This window comes from Gopherus flavomarginatus, chromosome 3 (assembly GCF_025201925.1).
Source record: "Gopherus flavomarginatus isolate rGopFla2 chromosome 3, rGopFla2.mat.asm, whole genome shotgun sequence".
NCBI classification, from domain to species: domain Eukaryota; kingdom Metazoa; phylum Chordata; order Testudines; family Testudinidae; genus Gopherus; species Gopherus flavomarginatus.
Window position 1 is genome coordinate 171144011 of NC_066619.1, and position 20160 is coordinate 171164170.

Genomic DNA, 20160 nt, shown 5'->3' on the forward strand with positions numbered 1-20160 from the left:
CTCTTTGGAACCCCCTTTCAGGTAGCTGAAGGCTGCTATCAAATCCCCCCTAACTCTTCTCTTCTGCAGACTAAACAAGCCCAGTTCCCTCAGCCTCTCCCTGTAAGTCATGTGCCCCAGCCCCCTGATCATTCTCATTGCACTCCGTTGTCCCGGGTCTGTAAATGTGGATGGGGCCTATAGAGGGGCTCTGATCCTGCAAAGGGCAGAATGGTATCCTATGATAGTGCCGAAGCAGCTTTCCTAAATGACATAGCACAGCATCAACAACAAGGAATGCCTGCCTCTGGCACGTTAGAGACAAAGACAGAGGGACAGATAAAAACTTTATTAGAGCAGCTTATCCACAATAACAACTACTAAAGAACACAAAGGAAAAAAGTATCCGAGTTAAGCTAGCAGTTGAACTTTAAGATGACAAAAGCAGAGCTGATTGTGATTTGATTTCAAATAATCTTCTGTTTGCTGCCAAATACTGTTGTTATTGGTTCCCTGTGAATCCTATTAAATAGACAAAGGTCTCTCTTTCTGCACTTATTTTATTTTAACTCTATTACCATAGTTAACTTAGTAAAGCATTTTGGGACATAGTTTGCATAAAAGATGGGATCTACTTTAAACTGACATGCACTATATAATACTAGATGGTACGCTACTAGAGAAGATGCTGCTTCTTTATTGGAAGTATACTGCTTTATCCTCAAAACAGCAGTCCTCAGAGAAGAAGACAACAAGTACACTGGCTAAATGGAAATAAAAAGTGGCAGGAATTTCTAAAAACTGTTCTGAAAATTCCATTTTTTACACTTACAGCAGTTAGATATTTAATATATATGTATCTGGCTACTATATCTAAGAACTACTTCAGGTGTCATATAACTAACTAATCCCCAGAATTTACAAGGAAAACCAAAGCAAAAGCCAGGTAAGGAATAAGAGGAAGCTGTACATGGTGAATAGGAATATGTGGGGCACAATTCTCCTTCTGCAAGATACAGGTAACTTCCAGTCAAATCCATGGGAGTTACATTCTGCAGGGGGAGGATCATGCCCTTAGATGCTCCTGTATTAGCAGAGAAAACACCATCTGTAATAGGATAAGAACTATAGTGTACGCTGTCGACTTCTTCCCAGGACACACAGTGAATCTGCTTAGAGAGAATCTGCTCTTATTTCCTAAATATCTGAGTATCATTATGGTTCAAACCAAAAGAGAAGAGCAGGAAAATCAGCTCCCCATCACAAATGTGAAGAAATTTATTAGTTTAATAAACACAGAACATTCAGTGAGGCAGAAATTAAGGAGATTTCCAAATGTTTATCCTTTTTGTGTCCTGGACAGCATTATTTTCAGAGACTGTCTAGAGATAAGAAAACAAAGCAAAGAATTAATCCTGTGGATAACTGACTGGAACCTTTTCAAAGAAAAGAGTCAGTGGTAGGCACTACAGAACAGGATAGATCTTGGAGTATGGGTAGCAAATGGAGATAAGGTGCAATTACAAAATGATTGATCGCAAGTTCTGTCCCAGAAGACATGGAAGAACTATGCCAAAAAATGTGGTTATTTACAATAAAAGACCCAAATGTTAGAGATCCAGCTTATAGAATCTGCCCCCAGATAGTTAATTCAGTCCAGAGACTTGGGTCCTTTGGACTGTAATGCTACTCGATGCCCAAACAGCCCTGGCAAAACCCTACCTACTTCCATATGCAACTGGTCAGAAAATAGCACCCCAGTCACAACCACCATGACCCCTATGTATTTATGAACTTGAAGCTTGATTACTGCAACTCATATCTAGGAATGGAGCCACATGCCTAGCTAAGCCTCCAGTTGGGACAAAATGCAGCAGCCTCTTTGTGTAGCAACACAGGCTGTTGTGAACACATCACCCAAGGCTTTGCTTCCTGTACTGGCTCCACATGGAATATAGAGTACAGGTCAAAGTCTCTGTCCTGATATTCATATTTCCAAGGGACTGGTCCCACTGCCAACTTGTCAGATCACCTCTCCCTCCATAATCATGACCTCTCTCAGTGGCTACATTCTAACAGAATAATAGAGAGAAAGAATGAGAAGGGAAAATAACAAGATGGTAAATGCCACTGCATCATAAAGAGAGGTCATTTTCTTCACATTACCTATGACCAGTTGGTGATCCTGGTTTTAAACTTCAGTAAGAGGTGCTTATGCCTCACATGCTCTGGAAGACTGGCTGGATAGATTAACTGAGCCCAGCAATATTTTATTTAGACAAAAACATTGCCTGAAGCTGGTAAAAAAAAAATCTGTCACTAATATGGACCCTAGTTCCTTGATCATTAGAATTAAAGCGCTATACATCCTTATTATACTACATCCATATAACTTGTAGAATGTATTGGACCCTACAACTAGGCAGAAAGCTGCTTTCAAAACAAACAGAAAACAGCACCCAAAAAAAACCCCACCTTGAATTTCCCTCAAACAAAACTCAATTATCCAAATATCCTTTTTATGGGGAGGGGTTTTCAGGCTTCTTGAGCTGTCTGTGCCCAGCTCCCTTCAGCAGCTGGTGCTTCTGTAACTAGGACCGAGTGCTCACAAGTTTATTTTTGTCTCCCAAATGATTATTTTTGGTTTAATCTCCCTAATAATCTGAGATTGCCTGACCCTTTATCGGGTAAAAAATAGCTGTGCTGTTGCTGCTGCTGAACATGAGTATGCAACCACCCCCACCCACACACATGCAGCAAACCCCCCATGTGACCACACAGATGAGAAAGTACAAGAGAGCTTGTTCATGTGCTCTATTTCCAATTCAACCTCTAAATTCAACCACATGGAAAATAGCCTAACAATTGTATTTTACATGCATTGTTCTACCCAACCATAATATGGAAAGTGCTGGCCAACTGGTAGAAAAGCACATCAAGAATTACTATTTAATCAAATATGAAAGAGGTTCTTGGTTCAGGTTTGGTGGGAAGTGTCAAAATTTGAGCTGCTTGTCTCAAAGAGATTAGCAACACCATAAACTGCTTCCACTGGACTTTTATAAAAAATATCATGGAAATATTTCTATTGGTCTCATGAATGAAACATATAGGCCATTTTCTTAACCCTGTCTGCTTTAAGGATCAAAGGGAGTTACAGATACTCAGAACCACTGAAAATCAGAAGATTTATATATGGATTTAGGAACCTAAATTTAGATACCCATATTTGAAAATTTTAGCAATAAAACCTAAAACCTGGGCTAAGTTTTGCCTGACACGAGTATCCCTTTAAACAGAACAGTATTTACAGGGGGAAAAAAAGATAATTAAAGGAGAAATCAGTTTTTGAGATGTGATGCTGACGGTCTATAAACTGTAAGTAGAAGTGACAAGTATTCCAGAGGAGTTATACATTTATCAGCAGCTGAATCTGAAGCTATTTACCTCAGATTCTTTATCATGTGAGAAGAACGCCTTCCGCCTTCCACCCTTTGCCCCACAGAACAAAGCTGTTGCATCAGAAGATTGTGGTATTTACATCATGACATTGTGAGATTACATTGCCTCAAACCCAAAGCCAAATTAATGTCCTGTTAGTTGTGAAACAAACAGTCATGACAAGCTCAAGACTGTCCCATGAAAGAAAAAGGGGACAGTGGAGGACCTCTCCCAAGCAAGGCATTCATCTAACGAAAAAAGTCTGCAGCATATAACCCAAATTTGATCTTTGGCAGGAATTGTAGCAGTTAAACATTTCCTGTCAGGTTCTTTTGTACCTGAGGAGAACTTACTTGCCATCTGTGTTACTGTTTTAAATAAGGTTGATCATTCACATTTAATGCTGTGCTGCAGCAAATGTTGACTTAGCCCCTACAAGGCATCCAGTTAGAGCCTACATGCTCGTATCTCCAGACTGCCGTGTTGTAAGATCCCCTATAAATCTAATTTGTGCTTTAGACAAATTAACCTTCTCAATCCTGGTTCTTGGGCTGGATAAGCTAAGCAATGCACATAAAAAGTCCAAAAGGATCATCTGGATTGGGCAAGGTAAGCTTCTTTTTCTCCCCATGTATTATAAGAAGCCATTTGGGAGAGGAAAAAAACGCATTACAAGCACCACTTACTTTCATGCTTCTACCAAATTATTTTTGCAGTAAACTACAGACAGCATGGCGCATATTAAAACAATTGACAGTTTATCCACTAAGAAAAGCAGGGGGAAAACCCTTTTTCAATTGAACCATGGACAGTGAAAAGTGGTATATACTCTTCGGAGGGAGGGGGAGGCGAATACATTTAAGATCATGAGAAGAGTAAAAGCTAAGTGCCCAGCATCAATAAGCTTTACATTATGTACTTTGCCTCAAGGGAAAACTTATAACCCAGCTGACAGCCCCTGGCATTCATTGTATCGGCAATTATGAATTAGCCAGTTTCTTCTCCTCCCACCCCTTCCACATGCAGACACATCCTATTGGTCAATACCAGCTCAGGATTTAGGAGAAATTCTGCAGTACCTTCCAAACCGGGTCAACTAGTTGTATCACATTGAGCAATATGCAGACGCTTCCCCCTCTGAACCACATCTACCCTGGTCTGGTGGGTGGGTAAGTGAGTGTGCATTTTTTTTCCCAAAAGGAGTGATTCAGTCTGCCAGGTTCAAAGTAACATGTTGTACAGAGCAGTGGAAAAATCTCTGAATAAAGGGACAGGATCCTTAAGGTCATGGCTGTGTGTTTTGTTTTCATGCAAGCACTTGCCATTCGATTTTAATTGCTAGCATCCCTGCTGCAGCAGAATAAATGCTTGAAGTGAAAATTATATATTTCCACAGGAAATACCTCTTGAAGATCTTAGTTTCTACCTCTCCGTGGTACAAGAAGAGGGGAGAGTGGGTCCAAATATGGCATCAGATGGAGTGAAGGGAGAGGAAGGCCAATAGATGGATAAGAGATATGAAGTTAATAAGTAAGTGTCATGGGGTAGTTTCCAAATTATGTTTCAAGAGGGTTTTTTTTTACATTATAATTTTTGTTAAATACTCTATGTTCCATACCACCTGAGTTGCTCAGAATCTCATGGTTCTTCACCTTCCATGGGAGCTCTGGAATTACCATAGTACACTCTCAGGTGCCTGATTCTCCACTGTCCTGCACTTTGTGTAGTTGCTTATACACTTGGACAAAATAAGTGCAAAATGCCACTGCATCTAAATAACAACCATCCACACCCAGCTGGGTAGATATAAATGACTACACAAGGTGCAAGACAGTGGAAAGTCAGACTCTAATTTTTTCCTCCTCTCTGGGCATTTATAATGCACCCACCACTGTGATATTTAGGTGCCATGTTGTAACGGTGGGGATCTCTTCCATTTATATTCATCTTCTGATCCCACAGTAAAATACCCATGGTATGATCACACTTTGAGGTGACCTATTGTAAATCGCACAGACTCACACTTCTTATTTAAAAGTTTCTATTGAAATTCCATATCAGTCCTAGGGTAAGCAGTGCGATCCTTAATCCAGTTACTTCACTGTGGGACTGAGACATACATACATACTGTTGGTTGGACATTTCATACATTTCTCACAACAACTTAGGACTGATAGCAAGATTTTCAATTATGCCTTAGAATGAAAGGTCCATAAGGGGACAGGTATTGAAGAAATTAGACTAGAATGCACGTTGCCAAGGTATATGTTTGAAATACTTAGGGATATGCGCGTGTGCACGCACACACACACACACCAATAAATTAATTCATGTGGATGTTCCTCATTAGTAAATTAATAGAATTAGATTGTTCTCTGCGTACTTCCTAACTGAAGCTCCTGTTAAAGTCATGCATATTGAGTGAAACCCTGGCCCCACAGTAGTCCATGGGAATTTTGTCATCAACTTCAACAGAACTCTTGTTGAAAAAAATTCTATCCTGAAAAATTAAATGGAGTGTGTGACAATATTCTTATACACATAAGTGTGTCATTATATGGTGACTTACCAAAATCTCGAGCATCAGTTCTTGCACCAGGCTGTTTAAATGGATGCACCACTTTTATTTCAGAAGGTGGTATAAATGATGGTTTCAGGCTGACTGTGACTATAATCTTTCCTGTAAATTTATTGGCTCTCTGGATCCTGTCAGTTTTTGGGTCTGGATAGTAGAAGTGCTCAGCAAACAGAGATATGCCCAATAAATGGTGTCTGGAGTGGAGAGGAAATAACAAATAAGTAACATTTGATTTCATCCCTATTTGATCGTTTGCTTAAGGTCTCCTGAAAACATGGAACATCTATATCAACCACATTTGCTTCAGATACCCTGATATACTTTTTATCAGAAATTAAAACCTGTGAACATGTGATTGAATGGTTTGTGAGGTATGATATGACAGTTGAAATGTCACTGTGGACACAATATACTGTGGATCACAACATAGCACACAACATACTGCAGATACAGTGGGGCCAGCCAAACAATTACTAACAACTCCTGCAGCTTGAGTGACTAGTTGACCAGGACTAGTTCACACAGAAAGTCCTGGTATTCCGGCTAACTCTACTGAACCATGTGCCTTTGTGGAAGGAACAATGCCTGTTAAGCATCCCCATTTCTTTGAGAGACTACTGATTTCTACCACCCTCGGCTGGGTTCCTGAGCCTCTCAGGAGCAAGAGAGAGGCTGGAAATTCTGCATGGATGGCTCATAAGAGTAGTATGCTGGCATCCATTTCCCAGAACATACACATGGGAGGAAGGAGGAGGAGACTCTGCCCCTTCCAAAGCTATCCTCTTCTGATTATATACTGGCTATTCTGAAAATGTTGTGCCATTTTATCTGTACCTTACAATCGTTATTATTTCCAGACTCAAAGAAGAAAGGGAAGAGGATGTCTTTATCAGACATAGCCCTAAAAATATTTAGTTTCCCTCTATCCAACGCAGAAAAACTTACCGGGCAGAATGTTTGGGCAAATGAATAGAGCCACCGTTATAGTCACATGATCCAATGCGTGAAACATCTTCTTTACTGTCATACTGGATCCAAAAGAGTCTTGTGTCAATAAAATCCAGTGAGATGGTCTTTATTTTTTCTGTGGTCCTCAAAACAATTCTCATGTCAGTTCCATCAAGGACTGCTCTGTGAACGCTGGAAAGAGCACCATCTGAAGACCAAAATATAAACCTAAAGACAAAAAAGAGTCATATTTTGAAAACTGTTTGCAAGATAGTGCAGCAGCTGTTGAAAATTATCTGTTTAGCTCTCCCTTTTTTCAGTAGTCTTCATTTTTAATCACGGTACTCCCAGAACAGAAACATCTAATTCAGAAGCTGAGTAATACCAAGATATCTGTTGCATGAAGGAAAAGTCAGATATGCAGAAACTGTCCACCAGAAACAGAATGTTTACAAAATACCCTTCCTCAATACTTGTGCAGTATCACCTGAAAGTCCATAAAATATACATATTTGCTCTTGACATACTGTTGACATTATCCTTTACATCTCTCAAAGACTTTCGAGGCTTGCAAGCTTAAAGGCTCTCTGTCATTTAGGCAAATAATTTTAATACATTTGTTACTTATCAGAAACATTTTTAAAAATACCTTTCCTACTTTTTTTTTTAACTGCAGATGTATCAGAAGTGCCAATTCTAGTCTCCCCTGGTTTTGCTGGAGGAGTAGTTGTGGGTCTGAGAGTTTACACGTTGTGAGTTCTCACTTTAATTAAATGGGTGACCATCATTTCTCCAAAATGTTCATTAGCTATTGGAGTTAAATAGATGTTAAAGATTACAAATGAAAAAAAGTTTTATACAGTCTGACTAAAAATGTCCTCGGCACGCAGTTCTTAGCTTTCTGCCTCTTTCTCCCATTATATGATAATTTCACAAGTTCTTCAGTCACTACAGAAACTTCTAGAACAGACAAGATCTGAGTGTCTAACGTAAAAGATTAGCAGGAAAATAAAACCTTAAACAACAAAGGAGGAAAATATTTGGCTTTATTTTTATATATATATGTATATATATGTATAGTAAATAGGAAAAACACCTTATTTTCCCCCTTTTCAGGACACCTTTAAGATAGGAAATAACTCTGGTTACTGTGTTGTATCTTTTAACAACTGGTGACTGTCCAATGGCAACCAATGTAGAGGTAAGATTCATTTTATAATTTTTTTTTCACATTTAAAAATGTTTTCAAGGGGACTGAATGGCTGAGGGAATTAGGTAACAAGACACTAGAAACTCCCCAAGGAAGATCCACTTTAGTGGTAACCAAACATTGTTTCCAAAAGTGCACTCATGATCTAGCAACACCCTTGTTGACTCTCCCCAACAGAGACAGTATTGTCACCAGGAATCGCTCACCCCTACAGGGATACCTGCAAGTCAGGGAAAAGGCACATGACTAGGGAAAGCCTGCACTGCTTCTGGCTACGTTGTACCTCTTCTGTGGATAAATAGGGCTCTTCCGTTCCAAGCAATTTTAATCCAGAATCTGTTTTACAGGAACTTAACTGAAAAATACCTGTTCTACTATTTAATTGATTTCTTTTAATCTAAATATTAGGGCACAGCCACAATGTCCTGCAAACACTTGTGCATGCCCAATGAGACTAGACTATTCACTTGTACAAAATTACTTGTTCTCCTTGAGGTTTGGAGGATTAGGGCCTATATTTGCACATGACCTGGCTTGGCCACAGTTCCTCCAACAATATATGGATAGTTGTTTTGTTTTACAGGATTAGGGTTTTTTTTTTTAAATTCTGTTTGCTTCTTTCTTTGTTTTACGATTGCACACAGAAATTCCAAAAAGTATTATCACATTGCATTGGTTTGATAGCACTAAAATTGTTAGACATAAATATTCCATTCAGACCAAAAGTGTAAGATCATACTGAATTTGAAAGAACTACAATGCTTCTTAAATGTACATAACAACATACCACAAAGCCTGTGTATTATCATTATTCTTATTTATGTTATGGGAGTACCCAGAGGCCATAGTCAAGAAAGGGCCTAACTGGGTAGGTGCTATACAAATGCAGGAGGAAGACTCAGTATCTGCCCCTGGAAGTTTACAATCTAATTGTTTTGGTATGTGCTATGTCAATCTGATACAGATGAAAAATGTTTTAGTAAGGACAATATGAAGTGGCTACTATAGCAATAATAATTATTCGCTCTTTTATAGTGCTTGTTATCTCAGGATACCAACATGTTTTAAAAGGCTGGTTAAATTCTATAATCTCCATTTTACAGGTGGAGAAATGGAGAAACAGAGCTATTAAAGGCCAGTCCAATCACATGAACTTCCATTAACTTCAGCACGAGTTGGATCAGGCCCAAGGGACGTGCACAAGGTCACATAGCAAATTAGTGGGAGGAATTGAAACCAGATTGCCTGACTCACAATCCCTTGCAGTACCCCTAGACAACTGTGCCTCCTCTACAGATTCTTGATCATGTGTAAATTCTACACAGGAAATAGATGAATACCAAAAAAAAGGTTACTTTATTATTATTCTGTAGCAAAACCAGCCAAGCATATTTTGAGAAAAATGTGATTATTCATTTAGCTATCATGCTGATCTTCATTACTTGAGAGTTGTACACATTACCAGGAAGATATATTTCTTCTTAGTTTCTGACATTGCATATGTTTGTCCCTGTGGAACTTAATTCACTAACTGCTTGACTTCACTATATTAATATTAAAATAGCACCATCAGGACTTTCAGACAAACAGACTGTGCTAAAATATAAAAATGATACATAAGAAAGCAGACTTCTAAGAGGACCTAAACAGTTTATTAATAGCTAACTAGCCTGACAGGGCAGCATGTGAGTAATGCTTTAAAATAAAGCCCTAGCTGATCACACATAGGTGTATATATACATCTTAATCTGTCTGCAGAGTTCATAATAGTTTAGCAAATATATTTTCATTATTCCATTCATAAAATGTTTCTACGTGGCTTTAGGCTGAAAGGGTACAAGAACTTGTGAGAACTTCCAAATCAGTAAATGTGAGAGTCAGTACAGAAAACAAGTACTCTGGCATTCAGTCTTTTAAATCATACTCAAATGGCAACCCGGTGAGGAAGATAGATATTGTTGGCTAGCATGAAAAGAAGGTTAGTGTGTAAGTGCAAAAGAGGGAGACACGTGAGCCTTAACACTAAAATGTCTCGACAGTGGTGATGAGCGGCTTCATTGTAAATAAAAAGTGCCAACAAAAATATTTTATTGCCATATCAATATGGAGTACCTCAATGTCTCCTCCGCTGTTATTTTAAAAATTACCAATGAAAGAGCTTTACACAGTCAAGAGAAGTCAACACAGAGTATTCAGGGTGATGATACAAATATCTCTTCAGACCAGCCAACTCCCTGCACGGATGCATCTATGAATGGCTCTCTATGTAAATTGTTTTGAGCCTAGAGAAGCTCCCTTATCAAGTCTAAAACACTAACATTTATAGAACAGTAACAGCAGTCAGTAGCTTTACAATCGGTATTCAAGCTGACCAAAATTGGAGGCAAAAATAATAGAAAGAGGGGAAGAAAGAAAACCACTATGGCATTAGCTGAGGGGCTCCATGCCTGTGAAAGCTCCAGGTAAACAAAACATCCAGGCCCACTAGCGGCTTACCCTAACAGGCCACGAGCCAAGGTTTGCCAGACCCTGAAATATAGGGTCAGCTTATGAAAAGGTCATATAGTTTTTGCTATTTTTACCTATCTATCTTGGGGGGTTGGCTTATAAATGAATGAGCTAATGAACAAGCATATACAGTAAGTACTATATGCTTAATACGAATTGTGTTATAGATTGGGACTTCTCAGCATTTTCAGGCATCATTCCTGCTTTACCAAATGAAGATCAAACTCATTCCCCTTAAGTCCTCCACCTCCATCAACTGAGGCCTCATTGGCTCCTTCCCTGACAATCAATAACCTCCTCATTCCTCTTCCCCCAACCTAAGCCCATCTCCTCCCTTGCAGTTAGAGCTCTCCCTCCTCACTTTAATGATGAACTGGGGGAGGGGGTCAGCCTCTGTGTTGGACTCCAGTACGCTGCGGCCACCTGCCACCCTATTTATCTTTATTGTGTTCTTGGAGAAGTTGTAACAATCACTTGACATTTGATCAACATACCGTACGTAAGCTATTTGGTTAGCCTACAAGAAGCCATCAGAGCATTTGGTTTATTTTGAGACTGATTCGAAGAACTTATAAACTCAAGCAGAGTTACCTTTTCCCAGGGTCAACAGCAATACTTGTGGGATGACCTACATCCTTTAAAAGGACTCGGGAATTGTTTCCATTCAAGTCAGTTGCTTCAATAGTTGCTTTCTGGTGGTTGGCCCAAAGAATATCTTGATTTATCCAGTTGATGGCAAACCCTGCAACACCTTTTTCAACATAGCGTAGTCTCTGTAAATAGAAATTAAAAACATTAAAAAAACCAATCCTAATTACCATCCGGAAGTTGTCACCAAACCAAATAGTGACCTGCAAACACATTGAGGCTTCCATTTAAATCCACTGGCTGGCCTCTTTTTAATGGCAGTACAGAGACTAGATTTCCTTGCTTGCTCTTTAATCACCTTGATTTGAGCTGCACTTCTCTCCTCCTGTCACCTACATCTTTAAGCACAAACCATTGAGTTAAGTCATGCTAAGCTAAGTTCTCAAATGAAAATCAGGCAGGGGTATCCCAAAGTTGCCCAGATTTTCCTTTTACCTAAATTTATCTTGTATTTCCTAAGCTATAAAATATCCATTCACACACTGGAAAAAGCCCTAATGTTTCAAGTTCATACATGCAGGATAAGTCAATGAGGCTGCATGTAGACACAGGAGTTCACCTGTGAGGTGTTCATTGCAGTCCACTGCAGACCTGGCAGCGTTTTGGGTTCTGGAAGTGCTGAAGTTCCTTTGTCTTTGCCACACAACCTTAGTCAAATATAGAGCACAGCTGTTTCTGAGCAAGAGAGGTAATGCTGAAAGGAGTGTTCATGTAATCTTAGGTCTCAATTAGTAGTTTCAAGAAAAATGTCAGGGGAGTTGCATACATTCTCTTCATACTAGCTGTGCCAGCTTGGGTTTCTAGTGATATATGTAAAGCTGGTAGAAATTAGTGCTGTCTGTGAGAACAACAAACCTAGATTTCTCTGAATTTCCTCCCCTCAGCCTTTATTCTATCACCAGTTCCTCACCTTATTAAAGAGATCATGTGTATTGTGAATGCCAGTGGGGTAGCCCACTGAACACAGACCTCTCTGTTGCTGCCAAGGCTAGTGTGCCAGGGATGCACACTTCAATGCTACAACTGCATCACTGTATCTGAAAAGTAGCCCCTCACATCAGATTTGCCATTATACATGGTTTCTTGGAGAATCCCATGGCAATTACCACCTTACCTCTTGTTTTGTGCCATTCAGGTACACTCGTTGCAGAAGCCCTTTTTCAGAGTCCACCCAATACATTTTCTCCTCTTTGTAATGAAAATCTATGAGCACTGATATGCCAGCATTGGCAACTAGCCGTTCGTGACTGATCCCCTCTCTGTCAATTCTGAAGATGGCATTTCCATGGCTAAAAATTAGGAATGGTGCAGGATCTGGGAGAGGGGAAAGAAATGTGTCATACACAGGTATTTTTCTTTCATGACATTAAATTCTTTTCAGCACTTTGCCAATCACAGAGCTGGGGGGAACTTATAATACTCATACCTCACAATGTTCTGCATTCTAAGGGTCATCACCCATTTTAGTCCCAGGGTTATCTATGTTTCACATTAATTTGATGCTCCCTTGCTTTTTATTGTTGAAAATCAACTGAATCAAAAATTACAGACTCATGAAATAGAGAACACAGAAAGAGTTATTTACACTGAAAGACAGAATCCCACAGCATTTTAAGTTTTCTGGATGAATACTATTTTTGGTGACCCTCATTTTGGGTCTCAGTGAAACTGTGTGGGGCCATCTTTGAGCCTTAGCAGGTGAGAGGTATGATCTTACTAAATGGAAAATCAAAATAAAGCAATTACTGAGTAAAGCCAAGATTTTCAAGAATTGAAATGCCTACGTGTCTATTATAGCATACCTCTCAGGGACCAGAAATCTGAAGACTTCATACAAATGCTTCAATGCTCTAATCTGGATATTTGATAAATATGGAGCTCTTTAATAACACAGACAACAGCAACTCTCTAGATAAACGGGACAGGGCAGCATAGAACAAGCTTTAGGAATACAGAAATTCCTATGTTCCTGCTGGCTGTGGACTCTCCCTGAGCTGTTGTTCAGAGATTTCTAGTTTCCCCTTGAGGCTCTGCCACCAGTTGCCTTGGGCTGGGAGTGGGATCTGGCTGCCTCCTACCAGCAGCTGGGGGATGCTCTACTGGGTTCCTGGCCCATTGGTATGCTGGTGATGGGGGCTCCCCATCTCCTGAGCCTAGAGAGAGATGGCTACTACACTGACTAGCCCTGAGTGGCTGCATCTGTATGGTTAGTATCCTCCCAGATTTCTCTCTTTCTTTGGTTGGAGCAGTCCCAGCCCCAACCACAGAGAGACAACCAGACAGTCTTTTCAGATCTCCACACTGGGGGATGAAGGTCCTGGTGTGGAGTAGCAGAGACTGGCCAGGTCTGAGCATAGGTAGCTCATGGGCACCAGGAAAGAGCTGCACATACAGACTTATGCAGTCACTAGTTATTATTATTAATTCCCAGACACAATCCACACTAGGATGGAATTAGGGTTGAGAGCACATCACTAACTTATTGCTGCAAGTATCCTACACTCAGGGAATTAAGAACTAAGGTTAAAGGTAAGGAATGGAAATGCACAGTTAGTGCACCCAAGCAACCTTAACTCTGCCCTGTAGTGACATCATGCAATAGCCATATGACTTTGATTTGTAGATTGGTGTGTCTGTGGCCCCAGATTACATTAAACCAATGTATGGGTCTTGTTAGATTTATTTTACTCTCATGATTCCCCCTACAGGGCAGAGTTAAGGTTGTTTGGGTGCCCTAACTGTGCATTTCATACCTCAACATATTCGTGCATTTCTTTTTCAGAGATGAGGGCTTTTAGCAGAGAGGCTGTCTACGCTGATAGAAAAGTATCATCATGCATTCCCAACAGCACAGTCCTAGAGGCACTACCCAGAGTCAGAAGGGATGAGAGAGGTATGACAACTTCCTGACCGTGCCCAGACAGGGCCAGTTCGGCATGTGCAGCATTGCAAGCAGTACACATTTCTTTTCACTCAGGCAGTACAAGCAACTGCTTATTGACTGGTATGTTGGTGAGAAAAGGGGCTTCACTATGCCAGTCATAATTCAGCCTTTCAATTTTTTTAAATGACTTGCATATCAGGCTGCTGCCTAATAATTAATTTGCCACCAAAACCACATTTGGAGGGGAAAGCACTAAACATTTTAAAGGTAGTTTGTGTGTATGTTTAAAAGGTGTCCGACACTGGTCAGAGCACATGAAGAGGGGAAAGATGCATGCGAAATCTATTAATAAAGTTATCCTGAAATGTGTACCATGGGTATCACCCCCATATATATTACAGCTATAATAGCCATCCATTCACCTCTTGAGTTTAGTTTCCAATACTGCAGAGGAAATTTTAAATCCCTCAAACCCACACCCTGCCACCAGTTTTCACTGCCATACTTTTAACATTCACAAGGATGAATAAGTACATCAGTTTCAATAATAAGTTTCATAAACTTTTTTTTAAAAATTCTTAGTAATACTAGGCATAAGCTTTGATTCTAAACTCAGTTGCCATCATTCCTATAAACTTGAACTGGATGTCCTCAAGATGCATAACACTTGCAAGGTGAAGGTAGACAAATAAAACTCTGTGCCTGATCCACCTCTCATCAAGATCATGGGACTCCTTACCCCTCAAGATTCTGAGTTTGAGTCTGCTTTCAAATATCAGGTTAGGCAGCAGCTTTTGACCGGAACCCAAGATTTGGTTTATTGTTGTACATGAGGAAGTTGACCAGCACACTGATTTGTATCATATGCTCTTTTGTACTTGGAGTTTTCAAGGTATTACCCAATTATAACAGCTGCATCTAGGATGTTAGTGACTCTCTTTTTCTGCTGTTTGCACTGAGCAAATCCATGTGAGACTATTTCAACTCTGTAGACTTGGTTTACATAAATGGTAAATGAATGTTGAACTGCAGCAAGGTTGATTTGTCTCAGGAACCTGACAGCTGTTCTGCTTGCATTTTTGCCAATTGCTCCACTGACCAAGAGTTTACGTATATTTTGTTTTTGTCTTCTCCAGTCAGTGAATTTCTCACAACAGTAGTTTGATTGGGGGCTTTAATTGAAGGGGACTTGAACACATTGAGGAATTTTGTTTTGTTTGGGTCCCTTGTTGTTGTTATTATTTAATATTTACTCTGCGCTATCATCCAGAGACACCAATCAAGTTTGGAGCGTCATTGTATGTGTAGGCGCTGTACAGACAGACAGACAGAGACAGTCTGTGCCCCAAAGTGTTTACAGTCTATAAAACATGAAGGAATTTTGTTTGATGAGTTTCCTACTGAATAATTTATATCCAGAGATGGAGATATGAGCTGTCCCATGCTGACAACTCCTGAAGTGAAAAGTCACCTCTCCTCGTCCACACATCATATCTGATACAGATATAAAATATACAGGACTAGGGCTTGATACTCGTATTATTCTTACAAAGCAGCGCAGGAAATTACCCAAACAACAGCCCCAGAAGCCCTCTTGGAATAGTATTTTAAACATTGAAACTATCCCTTATAAAAATAATGATGTTCTCTGGTATCGTTTTCAATTTAATGTGGGATTGTTCTCCGAAAAGCATCTGTGCATAAATGGCATTGTGAGGCTACATTATTTTCCTCTCCTTAGTGTAAACTATGTACATTTGATCTAGACAAGTAAATATAACATAAAAATGCTTCTTTTAAACTGTCTGTAGCTGCTGTAGCTGCTTGTAGCCTTGTGACCTTAGCTGGGGAGCCAAAAGTCAAGCTTGTTTCTTTCTGGCTCACACTTCATCAGCAGTATGAGGAAGATGCTAAAGCTAGAAAAGAGCTAACAATTCTGTTGTTGATTTGTGAGCCAGACCCAATCCAGTTCAGTCGTCCTTAGCTATACTGGCACTGGGAAGTTACCAGGTGTAAAATGTATTCAAACTTGATTTGGTCATAAGTGCTCAGATACTACAGTATTGGACATGAGAGAAGTTATTTTTAATCATGTTTACTAAGGCAGTGCCTAGGGCTCAACCAAGGCTGGGACCCCATTGAACTAGGACTGTACAAACAAAGGAGCAGACAGTTCCTGCCCCAAAGAGCTTACATTCTAAATAGACAAGACAGACAGAGGATAAGGGAAAGAGGTAGAACATACAGACAGAGTGAACAGTGTGATGGCAGCAAATGTGATGTTAGTGCCATGATTTGGGGGCGGGAGGGATAATATTAGGAGGGTTAGTTCGGAGAGGGATGGGTGAATGGATGGATGCTATGACTCTTCATAGAGACATGGAGCAGGTCTGTTAAGTAAGAAGAACTTATTTTTACATGCTCATTTTTCTAACCACAACCACACTTTATGTTTTGCATGTGGACTGTCACGCTAACACCAGAGCATGGGCCCATTCCAGTAAGCTCACTTTCCACTTTAATTTTATGTTAGCTGTGGCAGTTATTTAATCAGCACATGACTTTTTCCCACTCGTTGTCCAGTAGCTGAGTTATGTCAAGTCAGTGCTGGGAGCAGACTAGCCTGGAATGTTTTTGCATTGTGAACTGATGCTAAATGGATAGATAAAATTATAAAGCTCCTTTCAGCCATTTAAAAATGTTATCTTACCATCAGCATAACAGGACCACTTGTCATTATCCAGAGTGTAGCCAGGCAAACAGGAGCACAGATAGGACCCTGGAACATTGACGCAAGTTTGGCCACAGGTACCTAGACCACCTTCAAGGCATTCATCAATATCTGAAATACAAGTACATACAGGAGAATTCAGCAAGCAAAACAGAACAAAATACCTTAAGAAAGCATGTATATGAGTCAGCTAGTCAATACTATAACATGTTAACTACATATTTTTAATCTCCCATTATTAAAAGAGTGGGATGACGATATGGTATCATTAGCAATGAGTCTGTGGCTTTGCGCAGAGAGGGCATGCGTGTATTTGGGGTTATTGTGTGTGCCGGTTGTGTTGTTGTGAGTGGGTTGTGTTGTGCTGAAGTTGTTGAAATGCAACTAGCCGTAGAGAAAAGGTGGGTGATTGGTTGTGTTACCTCTGATATCACAATGGTCTAGAGGCATAGATACATGCCTCTCTCTAGCTGTAAGCTGCTTAGGTGTAATTCATAAAGTCAAAATGGCTGAGAACTTCAAAATTGGACATTAACAGGCCATGAAACCTGGTGATATTTTGAACAAAAAGAATTCTAAACCATATATGCAGCTATTTTCATTGTTGCATGCTGACTCAGTTGACATTTTAGGCTTCAGAGTGACCACAAGGAATGACATTCCATTAATCACATTATATAGCTTCTTTGTTGCTACAAGGCATTTGTTCAGTGATTTCTTTGTAGGGGACAAGCTGTCATAAACAGATAGCTAAGGGTTAATGTCTCTTTTACCTGAAGCACCTGACCAGAGGACCAATCAGGAAACCGGATTTTTTTAACTTTGGGTGGAGGGAATTGTGTGTCTGAGTTTTGTTTTTTGCCTGGCTGCTGTCTCTGAGCTTTGGAGAAGTAGTTCTACTTTTTAATTTTCTGTTTCTAAGTGTAAGGACAAAGAGATCAGATAGTAAGTTCTATGGTTTCTTTTCTTTGGTATTTGCATGAATATAAGTGCTGGAGTGCTTTGATTTGTATTCTTTTTGAATAAGGCTGTTTATTCAATATTCTTTTAAGCAATTGACCCTGTGTTGTATCATCTTAATACAGAGAGACCATTTGTATTTTTCTTTCTTTTTATATAAAGCTTTCTTTTAAGACCTGTTGGAGTTTTCTTTACTTCAGGGAAATTGAGTCTGTACTCACCAGGGAATGGGTGGGAGGAAGAAATGAAGGGGAGATATGTGTGTTGGATTGCTAGCCTGACTTTGCATTCCCTCTGGGGGAATAGGAAAGTACTTTTTGTTTCCAGGATTGGGAACAGAGAGGGAGATTCACTTTGTTTGGATTCACAGAGCTTGTGTCTGTGTATCTCTCCAGGAGCACCTGGAGGGGGGAAGGGAAAAAGGATTATTTCCCTTTGTTGTGAGACTCAAGGGATTTGGGTCTTGGGGTCCCCAGGGAAGGTTTTTCAGGGGGACCAGAGTGCCCCAAAACACTCTAATTTTTTGGGTGGTGGCAGCAGGTACCAGGTCCAAGCAGGTAACTAAGCTTGGAGGTTTTCATGCTAACCCCCATATTTTGGACGCTAAGGTCCAAATCTGGGACTAAGGTTATAACATGGTGGCAGCGGTTGAGAGGGAAAGTCACTGGTCAGTCAGTGAAAAGGAATGCTATGCCATTGTGTACGCCCTGGAAAAGCTACGCCCATATGTTTGGGGATGGCGGTTCCAACTACAAACTGACCATGCTGCACTAAAGTGGCTTCATACTGCCAAGGGGAACAACAAGAAACTTCTTCGTTGGAGTTTAGCTCTCCAAGATTTTGATTTTGAAATTCAACACATCACAGGAGCTTCTAACAAAGTAGCTAATGCACTCTCCCGTGAGAGTTTCCCAGAATTCAGTAGTTAAAAAGTGTTCTTAAAATGTAGAAGTCTGTTAGTTATATACTTAGTAGTATATGTAAAGGTGCATGTGTTGTAGTAATCTGTTTATTTTAAAGTTCTAGAAGGAAATCGCCGCCAGTGAGCTTCCCCACTGTCTGCAATTTGGGGGGCGTGTCATAAACAGATAGCTAAGGGTTAATGTCTCTTTCACCTGAAGCACCTGACCAGAGGACCAATCAGGAAACCGGATTTTTTCAACTTTGGGTGGAGGGAATTGTGTGTCTGAGTTTTGTTTTCTGCCTGGCTGCTGTCTCTGAGCTTTGGAGAAGTAGTTCTACTTTCTAATCTTCTGTTTCTAAGTGTAAGGACAAAGAGATCAGATAGTAAGTTCTATGGTTTCTTTTCTTTGGTATTTGCATGAATATAAGTGCTGGAGTGCTTTGATTTGTATTCTTTTTGAATAAGGCTGTTTATTCAATATTCTTTTAAGCAATTGACCCTGTGTTGTATCATCTTAATACAGAGAGACCATTTGTATTTTTCTTTCTTTTTATATAAAGCTTTCTTTTAAGACCTGTTGGAGTTTTCTTTACTTCAGGGAAATTGAGTCTGTACTCACCAGGGAATGGGTGGGAGGAAGAAATCAAGGGGAGATCTGTGTGTTGGATTGCTAGCCTGACTTTGCATTCCCTCTGGGGGAATAGGAAAGTACTTTTTGTTTCCAGGATTGGGAACAGAGAGGGAGATTCACCCTGTTTGGATTCACAGAGCTTGTGTCTGTGTATCTCTCCAGGAGCACCTGGAGGGGGGAAGGGAAAAAGGATTATTTCCCTTTGTTGTGAGACTCAAGGGATTTGGGTCTTGGGGTCCCCAGGGAAGGTTTTTCAGGGGGACCAGAGTGCCCCAAAACACTCTAATTTTTTGGGTGGTGGCAGCAGGTACCAGGTCCAAGCAGGTAACTAAGCTTGGAGGTTTTCATGCTAACCCCCATATTTTGGACGCTAAGGTCCAAATCTGGGACTAAGGTTATAACACAAGCCAGGGAAAACCCCCTTCTATCTATTATAACTAACAACTCTCCATTCTAAACTAATGTTCAGTAGCTTCGCAGACGAAAGAAATGTATTTGTCCCCTGCTCTTGTTTCTGGAGTTGACATTATAATTTGCTAAATGAATTTTACCAGCTGCCCGACTTGTGTGGTTCTCCCATCACAACCTTCCCTTCTGCAGTAGGCTTTGTAAAACATGCCTGAATGCCAAGGCATTCCCATTTCAAATTGGATCTAGTACATTTGGGATTCAGCTGAGTCTTGCACAGAAAATCAGATCCTTTGAGTTCTGAGAACAACAAGCCCAAACCAAACACCA

At 40.1% G+C, this 20160-nt stretch overlaps 1 protein-coding gene across 2 annotated transcripts in view; it reads right to left on the minus strand.

Moving 5' to 3' along the window:
- Positions 1-20160, minus strand: part of EGF (epidermal growth factor) — a 101580-nt gene that overhangs the window by 65392 nt on the left and 16028 nt on the right. For both annotated transcript variants that reach the window (XM_050943263.1, XM_050943262.1), the window contains exons 2-6: positions 16907-17038; positions 12427-12626; positions 11256-11437; positions 6944-7174; positions 5990-6192 (exon numbers count right to left, since the gene is read on the minus strand). In XM_050943263.1, coding sequence (XP_050799220.1) covers positions 5990-6192; positions 6944-7174; positions 11256-11437; positions 12427-12626; positions 16907-17038 — 948 coding nt within the window. The remainder of the gene's footprint in view (positions 1-5989; positions 6193-6943; positions 7175-11255; positions 11438-12426; positions 12627-16906; positions 17039-20160) is intronic.